The sequence below is a fragment of the Globicephala melas genome, chromosome 20 (assembly GCF_963455315.2).
Source record: "Globicephala melas chromosome 20, mGloMel1.2, whole genome shotgun sequence".
In the NCBI taxonomy this organism is placed as follows: Eukaryota; Metazoa; Chordata; class Mammalia; order Artiodactyla; family Delphinidae; genus Globicephala; species Globicephala melas.
Window position 1 is genome coordinate 12,479,781 of NC_083333.1, and position 20,161 is coordinate 12,499,941.

Below are 20,161 nucleotides of genomic sequence, written 5' to 3' on the forward strand. Positions count from 1 at the left end.
CTCTTTGAACCAAAATGTCCAAAATGCGACAGTGGGTGATGCTGACACAGCCCCTATGAATATTCTAAAAAACAGCAAAACATGGGTAAATTGAATGTTGTGAATTATATCTCCATAAAGCTGTTAAAGTCATAGTAATATAATTTATATTCTTTGTAATTAGCTGGTCAAAGTAAAAACCTTTGTATTTAGCTTTTTAAAAAAGTGTAAGGAAGCAAATAAGCTACTCATAAATCTATTATCCAGAGATGACGTTTCCTTCTAAACTTTTTTCCTAAATGTGTACATCTACCTGTCTATATATAGAAGTTTACACACATGTGTGCTGAGTTACAAACTAAACTGCCCTCCCTACACTGTGTCTTCCTGTGTCACTGCATACATATCCCCATCATTTGAATGGCTGGCAGTCCACCTACATTTAGGTTATTTCCCATCATAAATAACACTTCAGCTATGATCTTTGTATGTAAGTACTTCTCCTCATATTTACATTTTGTTAGGATAAATTCTCAAGACGCAGAATCACCAAGGTCAAAAGGAATGGAAACTTTCTAAAGCTTCTGTCCTAACAAACCTCCCTCCAGGGAAGTTGTGCCTACTTATATGAAAGGGCCCATCACATCCTGCCAATACTGTGAGTTACTATAGAAATCACTTTTTGTCACTGTGATAGTGAAAACCGGCACACCATCTGGGTAGCAAAAGTGACGATTCAATGAGATGGAAAGGCTCACTAAAGCTCACGGCGCTAGCGGAGGGGAGTCGACACCACTCTCCTCTTGGTGGCTCAGTGGCTGCATGTTGAGTTGAGCATCAGAGGCTGTTCAGAGCCCCAAAGCTTGTCCCTGGTGGTTGCCGCCCTGCTGGTGACTCCACCCCGATCAGTCCAAGTGGGGCAAGCACTGGCCCACTGTAGACACTGGAGCTACACACGTGCCATCTTTATGGCCCGTGGCCCCAACCCACAGCCGAGGCTGACGGCTGCACTGTGCTCTCTGCAGGGGTGACCTGGCAACCCTGAGCCTGCGGGCAAGATGGCAGGCTGGGTGCTGCCCGGAGCCCTTCTCCCCAGCTTCCCGGGCCATGTTGCGCTTGATCTCAGTAGGGCCAGATGACACCTGCCACCACCAAGGACTGACGGCTGGCGCACTTACCTGAAGTTTGCGGAGCTGCTTGATCACTTCATCCCTAGCTTTGTTTGCAGCCTCGATTTGAGCTTCCAGGTCCTTCAGGTCTATTTCCATTTTCTTCTTTGAAGCCACAGCAAGGGCCCGCTGTTTCCGCTCATCCTCCAGCTCAGCCTCCAGCTCCCGCACCTAATGGACCGCATGGGGTTACGTCTGGTCAGACCCAGGTGCCCACACAGAACCGGCACGTGAGGGCTCGGGTTACTCTGGAGAGGTGCTGCCTGCCACTGGGCAGTTATGACTGTTATTAGCAGTTAATTTGTACAGAGAGATCTTTAACCACCACCACTGGTACAAACCATTTCCACCGACCACAGCAAAGGCACGTAAGGAGGCAGAGCTCATGGTCTCGGTGATGCAACGAGACTGGCCCACGTGCCCAGAGCAGAGTTCTCGGGCCAGCACCTTGCGGGTGGGCCAGCACCCCGTGGGCAAGCCAGCCAGGATGCAGACCCTCCAGCCCCCGTCGGGCCTTCAGATGACACACCCTGCTAAGTCCGTTCTGAATTCCTGACCCACAGAAACTCAGTTAATGCGTATTGTTTTAAGTCACTAAGTTTGAGGTAAGTTGTTATCTAGCAATAAATGACTAATAAAATAAGTATTAGTGGACTGCAAATAACAAAGCAAAATTAAATCCATCTCAGATCCAAGACTTGACACCATGAACTCCAAGGGACTGAGAAAATATCCACAATTAATTTTTAAAGTAAACTTTTAAATTAGAAGTTTAACGTGCACTCAGGAAAGTATATAAATCATAAGTGCCCAAGCAACTTCTTAAAATTAAAAAAAATGTAAATACCTAGAGGTTTCCCTTTAAAGAGTGGCTTAATGAGGACGTGTGATCTGACCTTCGGAATACTCTGAATCACCTTGTCAGGTACATATTGATTCTTCCCTTTATCGATACTCATGAGACTCACAGAACTTGAACCTGACTACCTGTCCCTGGAGATTCCACTAAGGGCTTTTCAATGGATATCCTGGCTTGTAAGTAGCAGTGATATTATCTGAGAAATAGGAAATCAAAACCAGTTGTATTACATTTTAAAGAATAAAATTATCAAAAAAAAATTATCAAATGACCAAATACATTTCCTCCAGCTAATATGTTCCAATGTGAATGAATAAGATATTGACCCAGAACTGGGCTTTGAGAACAAACCAGTTCCTGTTCCGGGGGCCACTCTTCCATGACCTACCTGTTTAATGAGTAGCCGCTTCTTTTCCTCGTTCTGCTCATCTCTGGTCTGCAAGTCCCTCTCGAACTGGGCCTTCATGGCCTGCATGTTGACCTCCAGGCGAAGCTTGGCGTCTTCTGTAGCCTGAAGCTCATCTTCTAGCTCTTCTAGCTGGGTCCTCATTTCCTCCACCTGCTGCTCTAGGGCCCGTTTGGATTTTTCAAGTTCATGAACCTGGACCACGGGAAGCACAGGGAGGGGATGACCCTTGGTGGAGGGACAAGCAAGGACAGCAGTTCCTGTTTATAGGCACCCCACCCCCCTATGCATCCTCCCCTCCCACTGCAGCTACACTAGTCCTCATTTCAGAACGCGCCATCTGAATGACAGGCCTGATTTCTTTATTCACATGTGCTCTAGAGTCGATCAGTTACTCTCCCATGACCTTGAAGCCGAGAGATCTTTAAAAGCCATGAACAATAAAAAGAGCGTGGTGTCAGGGGAGTCGCCTGTTGACTGGCCACTGTGTCTAACACAGTACCTCCCTCTTGCTGTGGAAGAGGTCATTTGTATTGAAAATGCACATGTGGAGACTCAACGTACGAGGTGTGTGAGGCCTGCCAAGCAGGGTGCAGTGAAAAAGGGGTTTGACCTTTCTCTGCGCAAAGATCCCCACCACACACGTTTCCTAAGTTCTCGGTGCCAAGCGCTGTGCTGGGTGCTCCCCCTTCACGTCCCCTCTGATCCTGGAGACGATCCTTAGGCAGGCGTGCGCAGGTGCTATTATGATGTGTCCCTTTGGGGTTCACGGCCATGTCAGTTCTCACGCGGGCAGGAGAAGCCTTACGACGTGAGGAGGGCCTGTGTCTCTTAGTGTCTGGCACTCCACAGGCACAAAGGAACGCTTGTGGAATGAACGTGGGACTGTCGATTGTTCTGAAGAAAACTAATGTGGAACAAGAAAACGGAATCAGTCGTGGAATTCTCTCTCTACATTTTACTACGTAATCCTGGCCATTTCTACTCTAGGAGGCCTCTTCTTGTCCACGGGGCCGGTCCCCAGGCTGTAGGAGACTCAGCAGGAAGGTAGGACAGTCCTTCCTCCCTTATGATGTGGCCAGAGAGTCCGTGTCCCAGGAAAATGAGCTTTTATCTTTAGAGAGGACTTTATGCCTTTCAGAGCACAGCTGCAGCAGCTTCATGAAACAGGCAAGTATCGCGTCCATTTGACAGAAGAGGAAACGTAGGCTTAGGCAGGTTAAATGGGAGCTTGGGGGAGAGTCAAGCCCCGAACCTGTTCTGATCCCCAGGCCTGGGTCCCCATCACTATCCTCAACGCCTCTTACACTAGGGGAGGGGGGGAGGGTAAATAAAAATCCCAGCAGCTCCTGGGGGAAGCGTGTGCAGTGGGAGGACAAGAGGGTCCCCCCGGCTCCCCTCCAGCTTCCCCACTCGGTGCAGGAGACAGATCCCACTGCCCTCAATCTGAGGGGACTTCAGGTACTTGCGTGTGATACACCTGAGGCTCAGGAACAGAGAAGCCCTTCATTTAAAGGACCCCCGTCAGGATGCAGCTTAGGGCGGGGAGGGCCTGTGAAAGCGACAAGAAGTCCCCGCCTGGCTTTGGCACAGGTAACCGAGAACAGACTGCAGAAAACCTGATGGCTTATCCTGGGAGTCTTTAACCCCCTAATTACATACAGGCCAAGACACTCCTGGCCCGCTTCGCTGTAGGGCTGGGCCTCCCCAGAGTCGCCTGCCTGCCCCGAAGGCACCGGTCCCCGGGACACTCACGTTCTTGCCCACGTCGTCCTTGGAGCTCATCAGGTCCTCCATGTCTGCCCGCAGCTGCTTGTTCTGCCGCTCAGACTCTTCCTTGGCCTCCAGGGCCTCCTCAAGGGCACGGGCCAGGGACAGGGCTTTGGTTTCCTTCTCTCTGGCCTCTGCTTCGGCCCGGTCTCGCTCTTCCGCGTAGCGGGCAGAGATGTTCTTCTCTTCTGCTAACAGCTACACGGGATGGCGTTGGGAGACAGTAAAAATCGATTTCAAAAGCAACAGAGACTCCTCTCATTTGCTACGTGCCTGAATTATTGCTAAGAATATCAGGCGTGTTCTCCTGTTTCCTTCTTTATGCTGGTCTGCTTTTTCCAATTTTGCTATAAATACATATTGCTCTTAAATAAGAAAGGATTATTTTAAGCCGAAATGACAAAGGCGAGGGCTTTGCCAGGAGGAAACACGTGTGGCGCTGGCCCTGGAGCCCAGGGGTGGGGAGCGCTGGGCACCCACCTGATCGAACTTCTTCTGCTTCTTCTCCAAGTTGGAGACGATCTGGCGCTGGTGGTCCAGGTCCACCAGCAGGTCATCAAGCTCCTGCTGCAGGCGGTTCTTGGTCTTCTCCAGCTTGTCGTAGGCCAGGGCCTTCTCCTCCAGGCGCTGGCTCAGTGCTTCCACGTCTTTAAGGAGCTTCTTCTTGGCTTCTTCCAAACTTTCAATTGTCCCCAGGTCATCATCTACTTTCTTCTTGGTATCTGTCAACTGAAGGAAAAAAGATCACGATTAAAGAACTCAACTGGATTTCACACTTGAGGAATAAAGATAAAACTTGTTTTCAGTATTCTGTCTGAAGAAATAATATCAAGCAATACTATGCGTTTCTGAGCAAATGGATCTTAGACCGTAAATGTCTTCGCTAATCATCTATAAAAGGATGACTGGATTGGAATTTACACAGTTGACACAGTCCGAGGGTCTTCACCTTGCTCCCAACAAGACCCAATTAACTGTCCCAAATGGAGTTGAAACCACCCAGCAGGGCAGGGACGTCAGCTGCTAAACACACACACTGAGGCCACATGGCGTCCCGAGTGGATGCACGCACCTGGGCCTGCAGGGCCAGCACCTGCTTTTCCAGGTTCTTCCTGGCCTCTTCCTCCTCCTCCTGCTGCTCCTGGAGGCTGTTCTTTTCCTCCTCCAGCTGCCGGATCCGACTGCTCAGGTTCAGTTTTTGGCGTGTCTCTTCCTGAAGAAGCTCCTGTTTATTTTTATAAACGGTCAGTACTTAGGTTATGGTAATCACCCAAACCACAATGCCTCTGTTAAAAAAAACAGAGTCTCAGTGTGTGCGAAATACCCAGTGATATTAACAAACAAGTGATTTTAAAACACACCTGATCATTTAACAAGTGCCCTTAGTACAATATTGCTTTAAAGTTGTTCACGAGGGAATTCTCTGGCAGTCCAATGGCTAGGACTCCACGCTTTCACTGCCGAGGGCGTGGGTTCCATCCCTGGTCGGGGAACCAAGATCCCGCAAGCCGTGCAGTGTGGCCAAAAAACCCAAAACAAACTTGTTCACGAGCAATGGCAGCGTCACCCCGCCAGGGGCCCAGGCCAGGGACCTGCGAGCTTCCCTTTCCCACATCTTTTATCACTCCTGGAATCCTTTCCTGTTTCTCTCAGGTCAGCGTTAATGAACGAAAACCATGAGAAAATGTTTAAAATGGCCAGCAGTGCACGAATGTATAACAGGACCGCCGCCTGGTGAACCATACCCCGGTGAACCGCACCCCAGGCAGCGCCCGGCCAGACAGCAAGAGCCGCCTACCAGGCACCCACACATGCCTGCCAGACACAGGAACCGCAGGCTCTAGATATGAGCTCAAAGGTGAGTTCCTGAGCATCAGGGCTGGTTTTGGTGCAAGATGGTTGAAAATAAACGTAGAGCAGAATGACTTCCCTGGTGGCACAGTGGTTAAGAATCCACCTGCCCATGCAGGGGACACGGGTTTGCGCCCTGGTCCAGGAAGATCCCACATGCAGCGGAGCAACGAAGCCCATGTACCACAACTACTGAGCCTGCGCTCTAGAGCCTGCAAGCCACAACTACTGAGCCTGCACTCTAGAGCCCGGGAGACAACTACTGAAGCCCGTGCGCCTAGAGCCTGTGCTCCACCACAAGGGAAGCCACCACAATGAGAAGCCTGTGCACCGCAACGAAGAGTAGACTCTGCTCGCCGCAACTAGAGAAAGCCCGCATGCAGCAACGAAAAGCCAACTCGGCCCAAAATAAATAAATTTATATAAAGAAAAAAAAGTAGAGCAGAAAATCAGAAAGAGGTGATAAGAGGGCAGTTCTGGGAATAGCATGTTTCACCAATTTACAGATTACAGAAACAGCAGAGTCACTATTAACACTCTACCCCTGGGGGAAATACCTGTGTGTCCTGGAGTTGAGACTCAAGACCAGCTGCGTCCTTGGCAAACTTAATACCCTTTTTCTCTGCTTCTTCTAGAAGAGTTGAGACATTATCCAATTCATTCTGCGAGGAGGAGTGAAAGGTTATGACTCACTTCAGCAGCAGGCAGAGAGAAGAGTGGTGGGTTCTGGACCCTAAGTGCCCACAAAGCGAGCATATCGCGGGGAGGAGGGGTCAGCCTCAGCTGAGGAGGGCTCACCACCGAGAATCTGCCGCCCCCGTGAGCAGGCCCTGAGCCAGCCACCGCAGAGAGCCTCCACCTACGGCCCGGACAGGGAGGCTTAGGACGGCAGAGCCCACACGTGGGGGGCGTTCTCCTAACTGGCTTGCTATCTTGTTTTTCAGCGTCAAGAGACAAAAATTATACCGAATCCTCTGAAAGAGTGGCTGCTGTCCTATGTGAGGAGGCTCACGATCAGCAGGTGTTTTATTTTAACCCTTTTTCACACGAAGATGCACCATCCCTATACTGGGGGGAGGTGGGTAGCGGGCGCGAGTGTAATTCATTTTCTTAGAGAACTTGAAAACTTTATCACACAGATTCAGGTAAGTTTAAATTCTAAGAGTCACAGCCCACAGTTCTTTTTAAGCTGAAAGAAAATCTGGTATGATATACTTATCATGAATATGTAGCTATTTCTTATGGTCAGATTTTATGAATAATGTGGTAAAAACATTTTTTTCTTTTTCGTGTTTAATTAATGATAGCTCTAAAATACCTCCCCCCCCTAGAAACCCCCATGGCGTAAGACCATCTCTATGTCTTTTGTGGGGACAGTGGGTCGTAGACAAAAGGAACAGGAGCTGCCCTTCGTTCTAGTCTGTCCTCTAGTCACGTGAGCAAAGGGAAGGCACACGGAGGACGTTTCTATACTTGAAACTCAAGCTGATGGCATTTGTTTTTCCTCATTTTAGCAATGCCCTTCAGAGATCCCCCCACTTCATCAGTCTTGGCAGCAGCGGGGCGGGGAGGGCTGTGGACTCAGCAGAGCCCAGAGGCAGGCAAGCTTCTCACGTCCTCATCCACCAGACTCACCCGGGGGGGCGCTGTGAGCTTCAAGTGGGAGAGCGACACGAGGAGCCTAACGTGGACCTGAGGCAGCCCAGGCGCCCCCAATGTCAGTCCCCTCTCCACCCCGCCAGACACTGGGGGTGACGTCCAGGAAAGGCTTTCCAGGCCTACCTGTAACTTATTCGCTTTCTCGGCCAGTTCCACCCTGAGTCTGTCTCCTTCCGAGACCTTGGCGTGGAGCTCCTGGACCTGGGCGTCCAGCTTCTTCCTCTTGTGCTCAGACTCGGCCTTGACCTGCTGCAGCACTTTCACCTCGCACGCCAGCTCCTTGTTGTCCGTCTCCAGGCCCTGCTTGTTCTTCTCCAGATTTGCCTTGAACTAGGAGAGAGAAGGGAGGAACACTTCACTTGCAGTTCTACAACAGAGGACGCAAAGGGCGTGGCTTTGGTGTCCGGAGAACCGTGCTGACACGGAGTGAGCCTGCAGTCGACATCTGTTGCATAAATGAAGGAAGACACCTGCTGTTCTCGGAGTGTGAAGACTTCTGTGGGCGGAGCACCCCTGTACACCCCGCTCAGGGCAGCAGATACAGTATGGGGGGGCGCTGGCAGCACCGCGGGGGGCCAGCATGTGAGAGGCGGAGGCGGGAACGATGAAGCAAGGGCAACGATGTGTGCGGTGCCTGAGACAGACTGGAGGCGGGAGGGGCAGGGGGCAGGGCACCAGGGACACCCAAAGGGCCTGGCGGCTTCTGGGCAGCAGGTGAGCAAGAGCAGGACGTGCAGCTGCTGAAGCTTTAGAGCTCAGTCATCAGGAGGAAGAGGGCTACCAGTGAGAGGAATATGTGATTTAAAAATAAAATCAGGGGCGCCTGGCTCCCCCAGGCCAGCACTGTGCTCTCAGAGAGCGGCCGCTGCGGGAGCACCTGGACCCCCACGCTGCCCAGCGACGTGTCCCTACCCTCTTCGCCTGCTCTAGCTGCTCCGACAGCTCCTCCAGGGCGGTCGCGTGTCTCTGCCTCATGTCCTGGATCTGAGCCTCGTGGTTCTTCGTTTCCTCCTCGAGAGCTTTCTTCAGCTCTGCCACTTCTTGTTCACGTTTGGTGCTAGAGAAACATAATTTTAGAGGAAGAAGCTCAGAATTAGTTGAATGACTAAATTAAATGCACATTTTTAAAGTTCTGCTTTTGTTTGAAACATGACATGGATTCCAGGAGGCTGGCGTGTCTGTTACTGGGGTAGCGGGAAACCTTCCAGAACCAGCATGACCCCCATTCCACATGCGACTTACAGTCGAGACACGGTGTAATGTCCCTAAGGGTCTTCGGACGTCCGGGGCAGCCTGGGTGTATCACAGGCCAGGCACTGCTTAACACAAGATGCCAAAATGCCTGCCACAGCGCCAGCAGGCACTTCAGTAAAACCGGAAGAGGGTAAATCCCCAAAAGGGCTGGTAAAGGCTCATCAGGCGGGACACTGCACCCCGACAAAAGTGGGGCTGAGCACCACCTTTAATTTAAGCACACAGCTTAACACTGAAACCAGTTAAGGTAAATACCACTCCTGCCGAGAGCTGCCGTAACACCGAGAGCTTAGAGAGCAGTAACTTTCCCATCATTCTGCAGCACAACTCTGGCAAACTTGCTCTAAAACCCGTGGCCAGTCAAAGCAGTGACGTATATGCTGATTGCTGTGTGGGCGCACTTTCCTCTCTACAAGGAAGCGAAATCTAGGGGCTGCGACCAGCTGCGGCAAAGAGAAAAGGGGCCCAGGTGGCTGCTAGCTGCGTGGTGGCAGGTCACCAGACAAAGGGAGCCACCAGAGTCACGGTGGTGCAGCCTGGCTCGGCCACACGTTCACTGGAGGCGAAAGGCGTGCGGGGGTCTGGCCTTGTCCTCTGCAAGCTTCCGTGCAGAGGAAGGGATGGATGCTGGAGGTGGGGGAGGGGCACCGGCATCCAAGCATCAGCCCGACAGGACAGACTCCATCGAGGTTACTTCAGTTCACCCCCCATCTACCAGATAGCAACACCATTTCCCCTGACGCATCGGAACTGCAGGCCATCCGACCCCTTCACCAGCAGAAGCAGGGAGTGCTGTGTTGGAGCACACCCACGGTTTTAACCAATATGCACATACTGGACTTCCCTGGCGGTCCACTGGTTAAGACTCCGTGCTTCCAATGCAAGGAGGGCGGGTTTGATCCCTGGTTGGGGAACTAAGATCCTGCAAGCCGTGCAGTGTGGCCAAAAAAAAAAAAAAAAAGCGCATATCATTAGTACTTTTTTTTTTTTTTTAAACAAGAGTTGAAGGGAAGAAGTGAGCAGAACCTTTTTTTCTACCGTGGTTGAAAGCTCAGCTGAGAAAGGCTATTTCAACCAAGTCTAATCATTGGACTGTGGGTTCCAGCCCACTGTTCAGTGGTTTCCAGATATTTAAAAAGCAGGTATTTTAAAACCAAGGCCAGGACTTAAAACTGCTAAAAGCAGAGCTGCTCTGTGGAGGCGGGTGGGAGGGCTCGGGTGGCTCTGCGGGGACACACCCTCCCGTTGCCCTGAGGCCCTGCGTGTTAGCGGGCAAAGTCCCTGGCACGTTATCAGGCTCACCTCCTCCGCTTCTTCAGCACTGAGCGCTCCGGACACCCCCGGTCTGACCTCAGCCTGACGGCTCGGCACGGCTTCTCTCCAGGCCCAGAACCTGACGGGCACACGCCCCTACCCTACCTGCCTCTGTAAATGACCCCTACTGCCCTCGCCTTGCTGCAGGCTTTCCCTTAGCCCCCTTCTTGGGGGCAGGCTCCCCTTCCCACCACGCACAGCCTGGGACAGGTGGCAGGGGTGTGGGGGTGCGTGCGTGTGCAAGCAGCCAGGTCTACCCGCCAAGGCAGCCTGGGGATTCCTGGGCTGGCCTCACGCGCCCGGCAGCTTGGGTCTTGAGGAGGGAGGAGCCGGTCGGGAGGCCAGCAGGGGCCTCGGGCAGCCCACCTGCTCACCGCTAGTTGCGCGTGCTCTCCCGGGACTTCCCGTGAGTCGTGTCTGGCTGCGCTCGTCACTTTCCTCTTGCCTACGCTCGGCGGCTGGCCCATCTGTTACGTGGGTAGCTGCACTCACCTGTCCTTTTGTCTTTGTGGACACGGGCCTCCTCCTCGTCTGTTTCCTCACCACTGTTCATCAGACCAATTGCTGCAGCCAGCAGATGCCCAAACAGCCCCACCTCCTCCTGTTTCTGTCCCCTCTAGCCCTCTGGTCCCTGCGCCCCCCTTACTTGGTTCAGGTGTGACTCTCCCTCCAGCCAGGTGTGCGTACCTGGGGCTTTTCTGATCACACCTCCCTCTGTGCACCTGGCTGTGGTGCAGCCACCCGCCCTGTGCTTTCTACCTACAGGCCGGTTGGTTTCTAACCACCGAGATTTTCTTACTGTTCCACGTGCCACTGTTTCCAGGAGGAAGAGAGGATGCTCGAAGTGACAGCATACAGGAAACACCCCACTCCCCGAGAACGAGCATCTCTGCCCTGCCCCCACTCACCGCAGTTCCTGCTGAGCTGCCGTGGTGTCCAGCGTGTCCTCAAGCTCTGTCTTCAGAGCTTCCAGCTCCTCACTCAAGTCCCTCTTCTGCTTTTCTGCCTTGTTCCGCGAAGCCTTCTCGGATTCAAAGTCTTCCTGCAGCTCAGCAAGCTGGGCTTGCAGCTCTCGCACGACTTTAAGCGCGTTGTTCTTGTGCAGTGTCTCGTCGTCACCCCTGCGGAGACACCCGGGCACGGGAAGCGCTCAGAGCCAGCGCCCAGGGACTCTTCCCCCAAGAAGACCCTGAGACACCACCCCCAGCCTACGGCCCACGGCTTGGAGGCCCAGAGCTGGTATCAGGATGGAGTCTGGGTCCTGTCCAAAGGGCTAATAAAGTTCTCCGTGAAAAGGTAGGACCATCTCACTTTAATGATTATAATATTTAAAAATTCCCTCTCAGGCAAATGTTCTTCTAGTTAAAACACTGCTCAAGGTAGCCGTCTTGTCCGTCAGATTGGTTCCAGCCCACGGCAAATGTGCAAATTCAGAGAAGTTCTTGGAACAAAGTGGAAGCAGACCCGCCACCTTCACACCCTCCACTCTACGCCTCCTCTATCCTCTGGTGCATCTTTTTGCTCACGTGTGATTTAATGTGGGTGGATGTTCTGACCGGGGATGGGTGGGAAGTTTGAGATGAGGGAGGGGAAGCTGACACATGGGAGCAGGTGGAGAATTTTAGTTCTGGGTCTCAGCCCTCACCTCTGTAAGTGGCCGAAGAAAGACTAACGGTGACAGAGGCAGAGAAGAATTTGTTATAAGATTTTCTTGATTGTAATAAATTATAAATTAAACTGAGTCCTATGACCATGTAACCAAATAGTTATTGGTTAAAGGAATGAAATGAAATATTAGCATAAATGAATTTACTATATATGACTTACATTCTGTAACTGAATGGTTTAGGACTGAGTAGCCAATCGTGCTACAAGAGGGGGGAATACTTCTGAAAAGCGATTTCCTCTAAACTTCTAAATCATATTGAAATTAATCTGTAACGTACAGAAACCAGAGCATTTGATATGGTTAAAACTGTTGGTTCAGGTGTGAATTTTCAAGGATTTCATGATATGACTCGTGATTTTTAAGTGTGAATACCAAGAAGGATTGATGAGATTTTCTGGCTGCCCCAACACACACGCTCCCTGGTCTCCCAGGCCCGTGTCACACCCAATGACGAGGAAGCCATACGTCGGTGTCCCGGGGTCTCTCTGTCGGGACCCCCTCCAGCCACATGCCTAGCGCAGACCTGGCCAGGGCGCCCTGCAGCTCCTCCTCCTTCTTGGCCACCTGGATCTTGAGCTCGTCAATCTGCGCCTGGAGCTCGGCGATCTGGTCCTGCAGGTCTGTGGTCTCACCGTCCAGTTTCCTTTTGGCCTTTTCCAGTTCCTGGCGGGTCTTCTCCTCCTTCTTTAAGCGCTCTTTAGGGCAAGAAACAAGAAGCCCTTCAACACACTGAATGTCACTCCATATGGACAAATTCAAAAAGTAAACTGATTAAAGTTGAAAATTAGCCGTTGCGTTCTAAAGCACGTCGCTGCCAACCGCTCCATCACCTGAAACCCATCAAGATCAAACCGAAGGCGAGATATATTAGTAGGAGGGTGGGATTTTCAGGAAGAACTGGGAGGATTCTAAGGACATCCTTCCACAGGGAGCAGGCCCCCGCTCTCAGAGCCAAAGTGACCTGGACCCCGTGCTGTGCCCGGGATCGCAGAGGGCTGGGCAGAGGCGGGGTGGCATGTGACTCCTGTCCCCCCCGGCTCCCTTTTCACCGGGAATCCCTGGTTTGAACCCAGACTGCAGTTCCTGAGCCCTGAGGGCGAGAGGGCAGAGTGTGGGCATCTCTCCCGCCCGCCCTCTGAGTCCTGCAGTGATTCCTTAATTAGGGCCGGGATGCTTCCCTTCACACGCTGTCCTCACCCGCCCAACAGTCAGGTGAGAAAAGGACAGGCCTACCTACCCTTCCCAGAAGAATCGCCTACAGGTAAGAATGGTTTATGGAGAGAATTTCAGGCTGACAACAACGAGGACAACAAAATCCTAAATATTGTTTTAGAAACCACTCATTTTCTCCCCGTTATAAACGACCACACGACAGCAGGGTGTTAAGAGCCAGGTTCTTCCTCCTCTGTCGATGCCAGTCTCCAGCTGCGGGTCAAAGGGAAGGTGTTCTGGGCTCTTTCCCACTTCCACCCTCTTTTCTTATTTCTTTTGCAGAAGGCAGTGATCCATTTTGCAAAAATCCTAGCATTTGCTGACGTGACTTGGGCCATCAGAGTGAGACACTGCTACCGTGCACAGAGTCTCCTGTCCCTGTCAGGTTTTGTGTCAGCAGCTGTCCCTTTGTGAAGGGAAACCTAGGCACCTCGACGCAGCATTTAGATTAAACACGTACAAATTTAACGGCCTGTGCAGCTCAAACTTAATTTACGTCCCAACCGTGTCCACCAAAGGGCAATGTACTTTACTACAGGACCTAACTTTAAAAGTTTAAAGATAATCTAGTGCCGTTTGGTGACACCAAATACCTGGTGACTAGGCAAATGACGACACCACGTAAGAGGCTATTTTAATAGCCGAACCCGAACTGACGAGCGGTCCCCATGTACGTTTTCTATCACAGCATGTTCTGATTTAAGTGGAAGCTAAAGGCTCACATGTCCTAGCCCTCAATTTCTCTAGCCTCCAACACTCACCTTCTAAGTCTGAGATCATCACTTCTTGCTTATTCCTGATCTTGGCCAGGTTTTTTGCCTTTTCTTCCTCTTCAGCCAGCTGAGAGGAACACTCAGCAATGCGATCTTCCATGAGTTTCTTTTCCTGAATAGCAAAAACGGCTTCAGAAAAGGCATTCAAAATGACAAGTGGGTTTGGTTATTACTTAGAAAACAAGTAACGTTGGCACTGTCACCCCCAGCAGACCGTATATTCCAAAAAGGCAGGAAAAGGAGGCTCAGGACCCTCCAGAGCTTCGCCCGCCCGCCTGGCCTGCAGTCCCGCAGCCGGTGCTGAATGTATTACCGCCCAGATGGGAACAAGTCGTCGGTGAGTGTCCAAAGGGCACAAAATGTCCACGTTCAGTCATCTCAGGGATTAAAAGGATGTTTGGTGGATTAAAAAAATTAAATAGTTTCTGTCTTTAGAAATCTATACCGACTATAAATCTGTAGAGACTTAGAAAACTGAATAAATGAACTTGAAATCTTGAGAACTTCCTGTTTGAAGCCACTTTCAGTGAGAGCATTGACACAAGTATTTTCCATATTCTAAAAGCAGCTCTTGGACTCCCCTGGTGGAGCAGTGGTTAAGAATCTGCCTGCCAATGCAGGGGACACGGGTTCGAGCCCTGGTCCAGGAGGATCCCACATGCCGCGGAGCAACTAAGGCCGTGCGCCACAACTGCTGAGCCTGTGCTCTAGAGCCTGCGAGCCACAACTGCTGAGCCCACGTGCCACAACTACTGAAGCCCGCGGGCCTCGAGCCCGTGCTCCGCAACAAGGGAAGCCACTGCGGTGAGAAGCCTGTGCACCTCAACGAAGAGTAGCCCCTGCTCGCTGAAACTAGAGAAAGCCCGCGCGCAGCAACGAAGACCCAATGCAGCCGAAACTAAATAAATAAAATACATTTATTAAAAAAATAAAAATAAAATCAGCTCTTAAATGGAAATAGTCTCTTACTTTGATAAATTTGGAATTTTGGTCCTCGAGAAGCAGAATCTCCTCTTCCATCTTCTTGATCTTGGCCTCTGCCGTCACCTTCTCCAGCTGCAGTTTCTGGCGAGCCCCCTCCTCCTCGTCCAGCTGCTCCTCCAGGTCCTTGGGGAGAAGAAGTACATGTGGTCAGTCTCCACACTTTCTCTACGAAATTCTACACATGCTAACAAGCAAGGTCAAAATGAAAGGCCAGTGTTTGATTTTCAAAATGGCAGGGTTATTTTTAAACATATAGAATGTAATTATGTGAAACAGACACTTGTGTCCACTATAGGTTAAGTACAAAGTGGGTCAGTCCTTCTCGAAGCCAACATGGAAGAATGGAGCAGCTCTGAGAAAGAGCATTTCTTTTAAACCAGCGGTTTCAGGAAAAGGCACAGACGTGATTTATATTGAAAAGACCTGTAGCAAAGTGTTATTTATCGTACTGAGAAACTATGAACATACTTCAAAAAAGCCTTGGTGATTAAAAGCGGGTACATTTGTAAAATGGGATAATGTGTAGTTATTAAAATCCATACTTTAGAATAGTAGTAACACAGGGAAACTGAATAATATAGTCCAGCTACATCAAACACACAAGAGAAAGACAACTCAGAAACAACCATGGAAACAGTACAGGTTGGTGAGAATGGACCGTCTCAGGTCAGGCGTGCCGTGCCGTTCACAGCACGAGTGCATCGCCAAACTGGGTGGGATTCCAGAGTTTACACATGGCTTTCCTATAACAAGCTTCTCTTTATTTCATACCCTACATTATTGTAGCTAATAAACATATGCATTACAGAACAGAGTTGTATATACAAATCAATATATGGCCAGTTTAAGAAACTTTCAAGGGACTTCCCTCGTGGCACAGTGGTTAAGAATCCACCTGCCAATGCAGGGGACATGGGTTCAAGCCCTGGTCCAGGAAGATCCCACATGCCACGGAGCAACCAAGCCCGTGCACCGCAACTACTGAGCCTGTGAGCCTAGAGCCTGTGCTCCGCAACAAGAGAAGCCACCGCAAAGAGAAGCCCGTGCACCGCAACGAAGAGTAGCCCCCGCTCGCCACAACTAGAGAAACTCCGTGCACAGCAACAAAGGCCCAACGTAGCCAAAAATAAATAAATAAATTTATTTAAAAAAATTAATAATAAAAGCTCATAAACACAGAGGTTAAAAAAGAACTTTCAAGGGTAATTTTGGCTAAATAATTTATCACGGTTGATTCTGTAATGAAACCTCTGCACAAGATTAACCTTTTTTGTGAAAAACTTCAAACACACATATAAGTACAGAGTAGCATGGTGATCCTGACACAAATGCATCAGCCCAAGCTTAACAGGCATCAGCTCATGGTCAGCGGTCACTTCTAAACCCCCAGCTTCTCCCTCCTCCACTGCGTTATTTTGAAGCAAATCCCAGACATTATATTTCACCTGTAAACCTTCAGGCTCTATCTCTAAAAGATGAAGACCATTTAAAAATACACTTGTTTGAACTGGAATCCAAATAAGGTTCACACGCTGTGATTGATAAGACCCTTAAGACTGCTTTAATCTCTAGGTTCTCTCAAATTTCTTTCTCCTCCCTTTTTCTCACCATTTATTTGTTAAAAAAAAAAAACCAAAAGGGCTTCCCTGGTGGTGCAGTGGTTGAGAGTCCGCCTGCCAATGCAGGGGACGCGGGTTCGTGCCCCGGTCTGGGAGGATCACACATGCCGCGGAGCGGCTGGGCCCGTGAGCCATGGCCGCTGAGCCTGCGCATCCAGAGCCTGTGCTCCGCAACGGGAGAGGCCACAACAGTGAGAGGCCCACGTACCGCAAAAACAAAAACAAAAACAAAAACAAAAAGGACCCCACAGGTCATTTGTCCTACAGTTTCCCAGAGTCTGGATTTTGTCCACTGCATCCCTGCACTGTACACTCCTAAGGTGACAAAAGCAGTGAACAGAACAGTGGGTCCAGTGTAATTCAATTAATAAATGAATCCACATATATCTGTTCAGAAATATATGCAAAAAAATAATAGGGATTAATGGGATGATGGGTGGGAGGAGACTTCTAAGTGCGATTTTATATTCTCTGGGTATTCTACAATATAGTGTTATAATCAGGGAATTAATACTGAAAACAAAACAAAAACCAAAAACAGCTCTAGTCGTTTTTGGTTGAAAAGGAGACAGATCAGAAATCCCTGAAAGCCTCACTTGCGGGGGGGGCGGAAAGGACAAGAGACCAACAAGGTTGGGTTTTCCCAAGAGCCATGCAGTTAATATAGAATCTCAGATACTCCATAGGAGGGGGAAAATATTTAATAATAACATTACCATAAATATTTTATAATGTGTTTGAATTTACAATGGAGATATTAAGATAACTGCAAAAACCCACTGAAAGAGTCTAGAGTAAAGGTTATGAAGATGGAAACTACTGAAAAACAAAACAAGCAAACAACCACAAAAAACCCTGTTTTTACAAGGAAATGCTTGTTTTCTAAAGAGAGTAATGCAAGCATTTCATGTGAAGTTGTTAAAACGTGGAGCGTAAAACAGTAGGTTGGGGAGACTGGAGATGACTCTGGGTGTCCCTACCCTGTGTGAGTAAAATATTATCACTGAAATGAGCACATGCTCTGAAACAAAGAGAAAATCAAAATGGAAAACGAATTTGAAAAAGGATACATGTATATGTATAACTGAATTACTTTGCTGTACACCTGAAACTATCACACCATTGTTAATCAACTATACTCCAGTATAAAAATAAAATGTTTAAAAAGAAAAGAGAAAATCAAAACTGTTGATAATACCACCAGAACTCACTGTTATTGGTGACTATTATTCTAGATCTTCTGTACGTCCCCTTATAAAAATCATACAGTTTGTAAGTTATATACTTTTAGTTAGACCTTACTGTGTATACTCTTTTGCAACTCCCCTTACTAATGTATTATAAATACCCATAAAAATAGACATCTTTTAAATTTATAACTGTATATTGTTACCGTAGTTTAAGAATCCCCTATTGTTAGATAATTAGTAGGCTTCCACTGATGTATGCTTTAAGTCCTAGAACTAGAATTGCTGGATTAATGTGTACTTTTTATAGCTTTCGTGATATTTTGCCAACCTATTATGGGATACTGGAAAGCTGTTTGTGTTGAAGAACGGAGAGGGCCTGGACAATTTATTGTATGGGGTATTTGCCAAGGAAATAATATGGTATCTTTTGCGGTTCTGAGAAATGTCTGAAATGTCTGTGCTTTGCAAAGATAAGCCAAGTGGTGGGGATAAAATCAAGGGAGAGATCTGGAAGAAAGAAAGTTTGGTGCTGGACCCATGAAGCAGCGGGGGCAGATACAGACACCCTGACACTCAAGGCCGTACTGGATAGGCTGGGGTGGGACTCACGGAGAACGAGTCTCAGGGCACAGGCACAATCACTGTCGTCTGCATCACTCATCTGGGTGTTCAATCAGAGAGAACCGCGCTTCGTGTGAGGACAGCTGGATCTCAGTACGAAAGTAGCTACCAGCAGGAAGGGCTAAGTGTTTTATTCCGATTCCTGGCCACCTCCTGCGCCAGCGCTGAGCAGTTATTATGAACCACACCACCTCGTAGGTGTCTCTAATGGATGGAGTGAGCAGTGGAATTATTGAGAACACAACGAGCAAACTCCGTCCCCGCAGACCCTGGGACGCATCCTCTAAGATGCCACAGCAGAACATAAAAACGATTCCTGTTCAAAGTAACAAATCTGCGTTTGGAGGAATCTATTATATGTGTGCTTCGAGTGATCTTTTAAAGGGGTGGGGGGGGTGGGGAGAAACGACTTATTACTTAGGCTCCTGTTGCTCCTCAATGGACACAAGAATCCAAACCCAGAGCCTCTCTTCACTCAACAGATCCATCTGGAAAACCCCAACTATAATCCTAAATGAAGCTTATCGCAGATACCTGGATGTGTGCTTGCATTTTCTTCTTTTCATTTTGGAGGATTTGGTTTCTTTCTTCTTCTTCTTCAACCCTAGACTCCAAGTCATGGAGAATCTCTTCTAATTCCTGCTTCTTAGCGGCAAGCCTTGCCCTCATCTCTTCTGCTTCAGCAAAGAGCTCAGTCTCTGCTTGTAGTTGCTCTGCCAGGATATTCTTCTCTTCTAGCAGCTGCAATCACAGTAAAGCGTCCGGTGCTATGACTGGCCGGTTGTGCACAAGAGACAGTCACTGGGACTCCAGTGGCCAGTGCAGGTCGCCCAAGAAACCCGGAGTTAAAAATATATAACGTCACTCGCAAAACTTTCAAATACATCTTCAGCTCTAGCAAAATAAGCTGGGTGAAAACTTGAGACAACAGAAACAACGAAAAAGGTTATCCTGAATAATACATATTAAATTCATGCTATTTTAAAGAATTCCCTTTCTTACTATTAAGGTAATTCACAGAGGGACCAAAGAATAGGAGGAGAAATATTATACGAATGCTATGAAGTTCATGGTGACTGAAGTCATCTGGTATCAAATGATATTCTGGCCTCTACTGTTAAAACTTTTTGGCCCTGAGCACATCAGTCCTATCACTGTCAACTACAAACATTTCCTGAGTCTCTGCTTTGTCCATGAAGCACGGCTCCCTGAGAACGGGATGTGGACTCAGGACCACCGTGGCTGGAGAACAGGCAGCGGGGTGCCTTGTACTGTCTCATCCTTTTACTTTTTTCTAGGTCCCTTGTGAGCAGTCACAGGAAGGTGCTAATACCAGGAGAAGTGTCACCGGTGTTAAACGCACACCTGATAGCAAACTTGATCATCTGGGTGTCCAAAGGGTGACAAAGGCAAAAATGCAAGAGCTCAGGCTGATTTCAGTTTATATATACCCCGATGCTTGGCCTAATACATCTGCTACCTCTGTGCTCAAACGTCTATAAAGACACGTAAAGTAAGATGCTGCTTATTTGGAATTCACTGGGTGGGTCCCTCTCCGCGGGATCGCGCGTCTTCTCCCAGGGCTGAGCGGGAACTGGCGAGCTGTACCTGTTGGTGCTTCCTCTCCATCTCCTCCAGCTCCCCTTCCACCTTCGTCTGCTTCTCTTTCACCTTCAGCAGCTCTTCGTCTTTGGCCTGGAGTTCCTCCTCTTGGCGAGTGACTTGGAGGAGCGGCTTCACCTACGTTCACGACATTGAACACTGACCGTCGCACCCTGCACCTCCCCGCCCCCGGGCTTCTCTTGGTCCCGTGCGTGCCACCCCAGGGGGAG

The 20,161-nt window shown here is 49.3% G+C and overlaps 1 protein-coding gene across 7 annotated transcripts in view; it reads right to left on the minus strand.

Annotated features, from left to right (window-relative positions):
• Positions 1-20,161, minus strand: part of MYH10 (myosin heavy chain 10) — a 134,389-nt gene that overhangs the window by 10,396 nt on the left and 103,832 nt on the right. For all 7 annotated transcript variants that reach the window (XM_060290956.1, XM_030861445.3, XM_060290958.2 and 4 more), the window contains 14 exons: positions 19,938-20,069; positions 18,864-19,070; positions 14,885-15,022; positions 13,904-14,027; positions 12,454-12,625; positions 11,170-11,382; positions 8,606-8,750; positions 7,817-8,023; positions 6,592-6,696; positions 5,256-5,408; positions 4,664-4,912; positions 4,169-4,381; positions 2,396-2,608; positions 1,158-1,319 (listed from right to left, as the gene is read on the minus strand). In XM_060290956.1, coding sequence (XP_060146939.1) covers positions 1,158-1,319; positions 2,396-2,608; positions 4,169-4,381; positions 4,664-4,912; positions 5,256-5,408; positions 6,592-6,696; positions 7,817-8,023; positions 8,606-8,750; positions 11,170-11,382; positions 12,454-12,625; positions 13,904-14,027; positions 14,885-15,022; positions 18,864-19,070; positions 19,938-20,069 — 2,433 coding nt within the window. The remainder of the gene's footprint in view (positions 1-1,157; positions 1,320-2,395; positions 2,609-4,168; positions 4,382-4,663; positions 4,913-5,255; positions 5,409-6,591; positions 6,697-7,816; positions 8,024-8,605; positions 8,751-11,169; positions 11,383-12,453; positions 12,626-13,903; positions 14,028-14,884; positions 15,023-18,863; positions 19,071-19,937; positions 20,070-20,161) is intronic.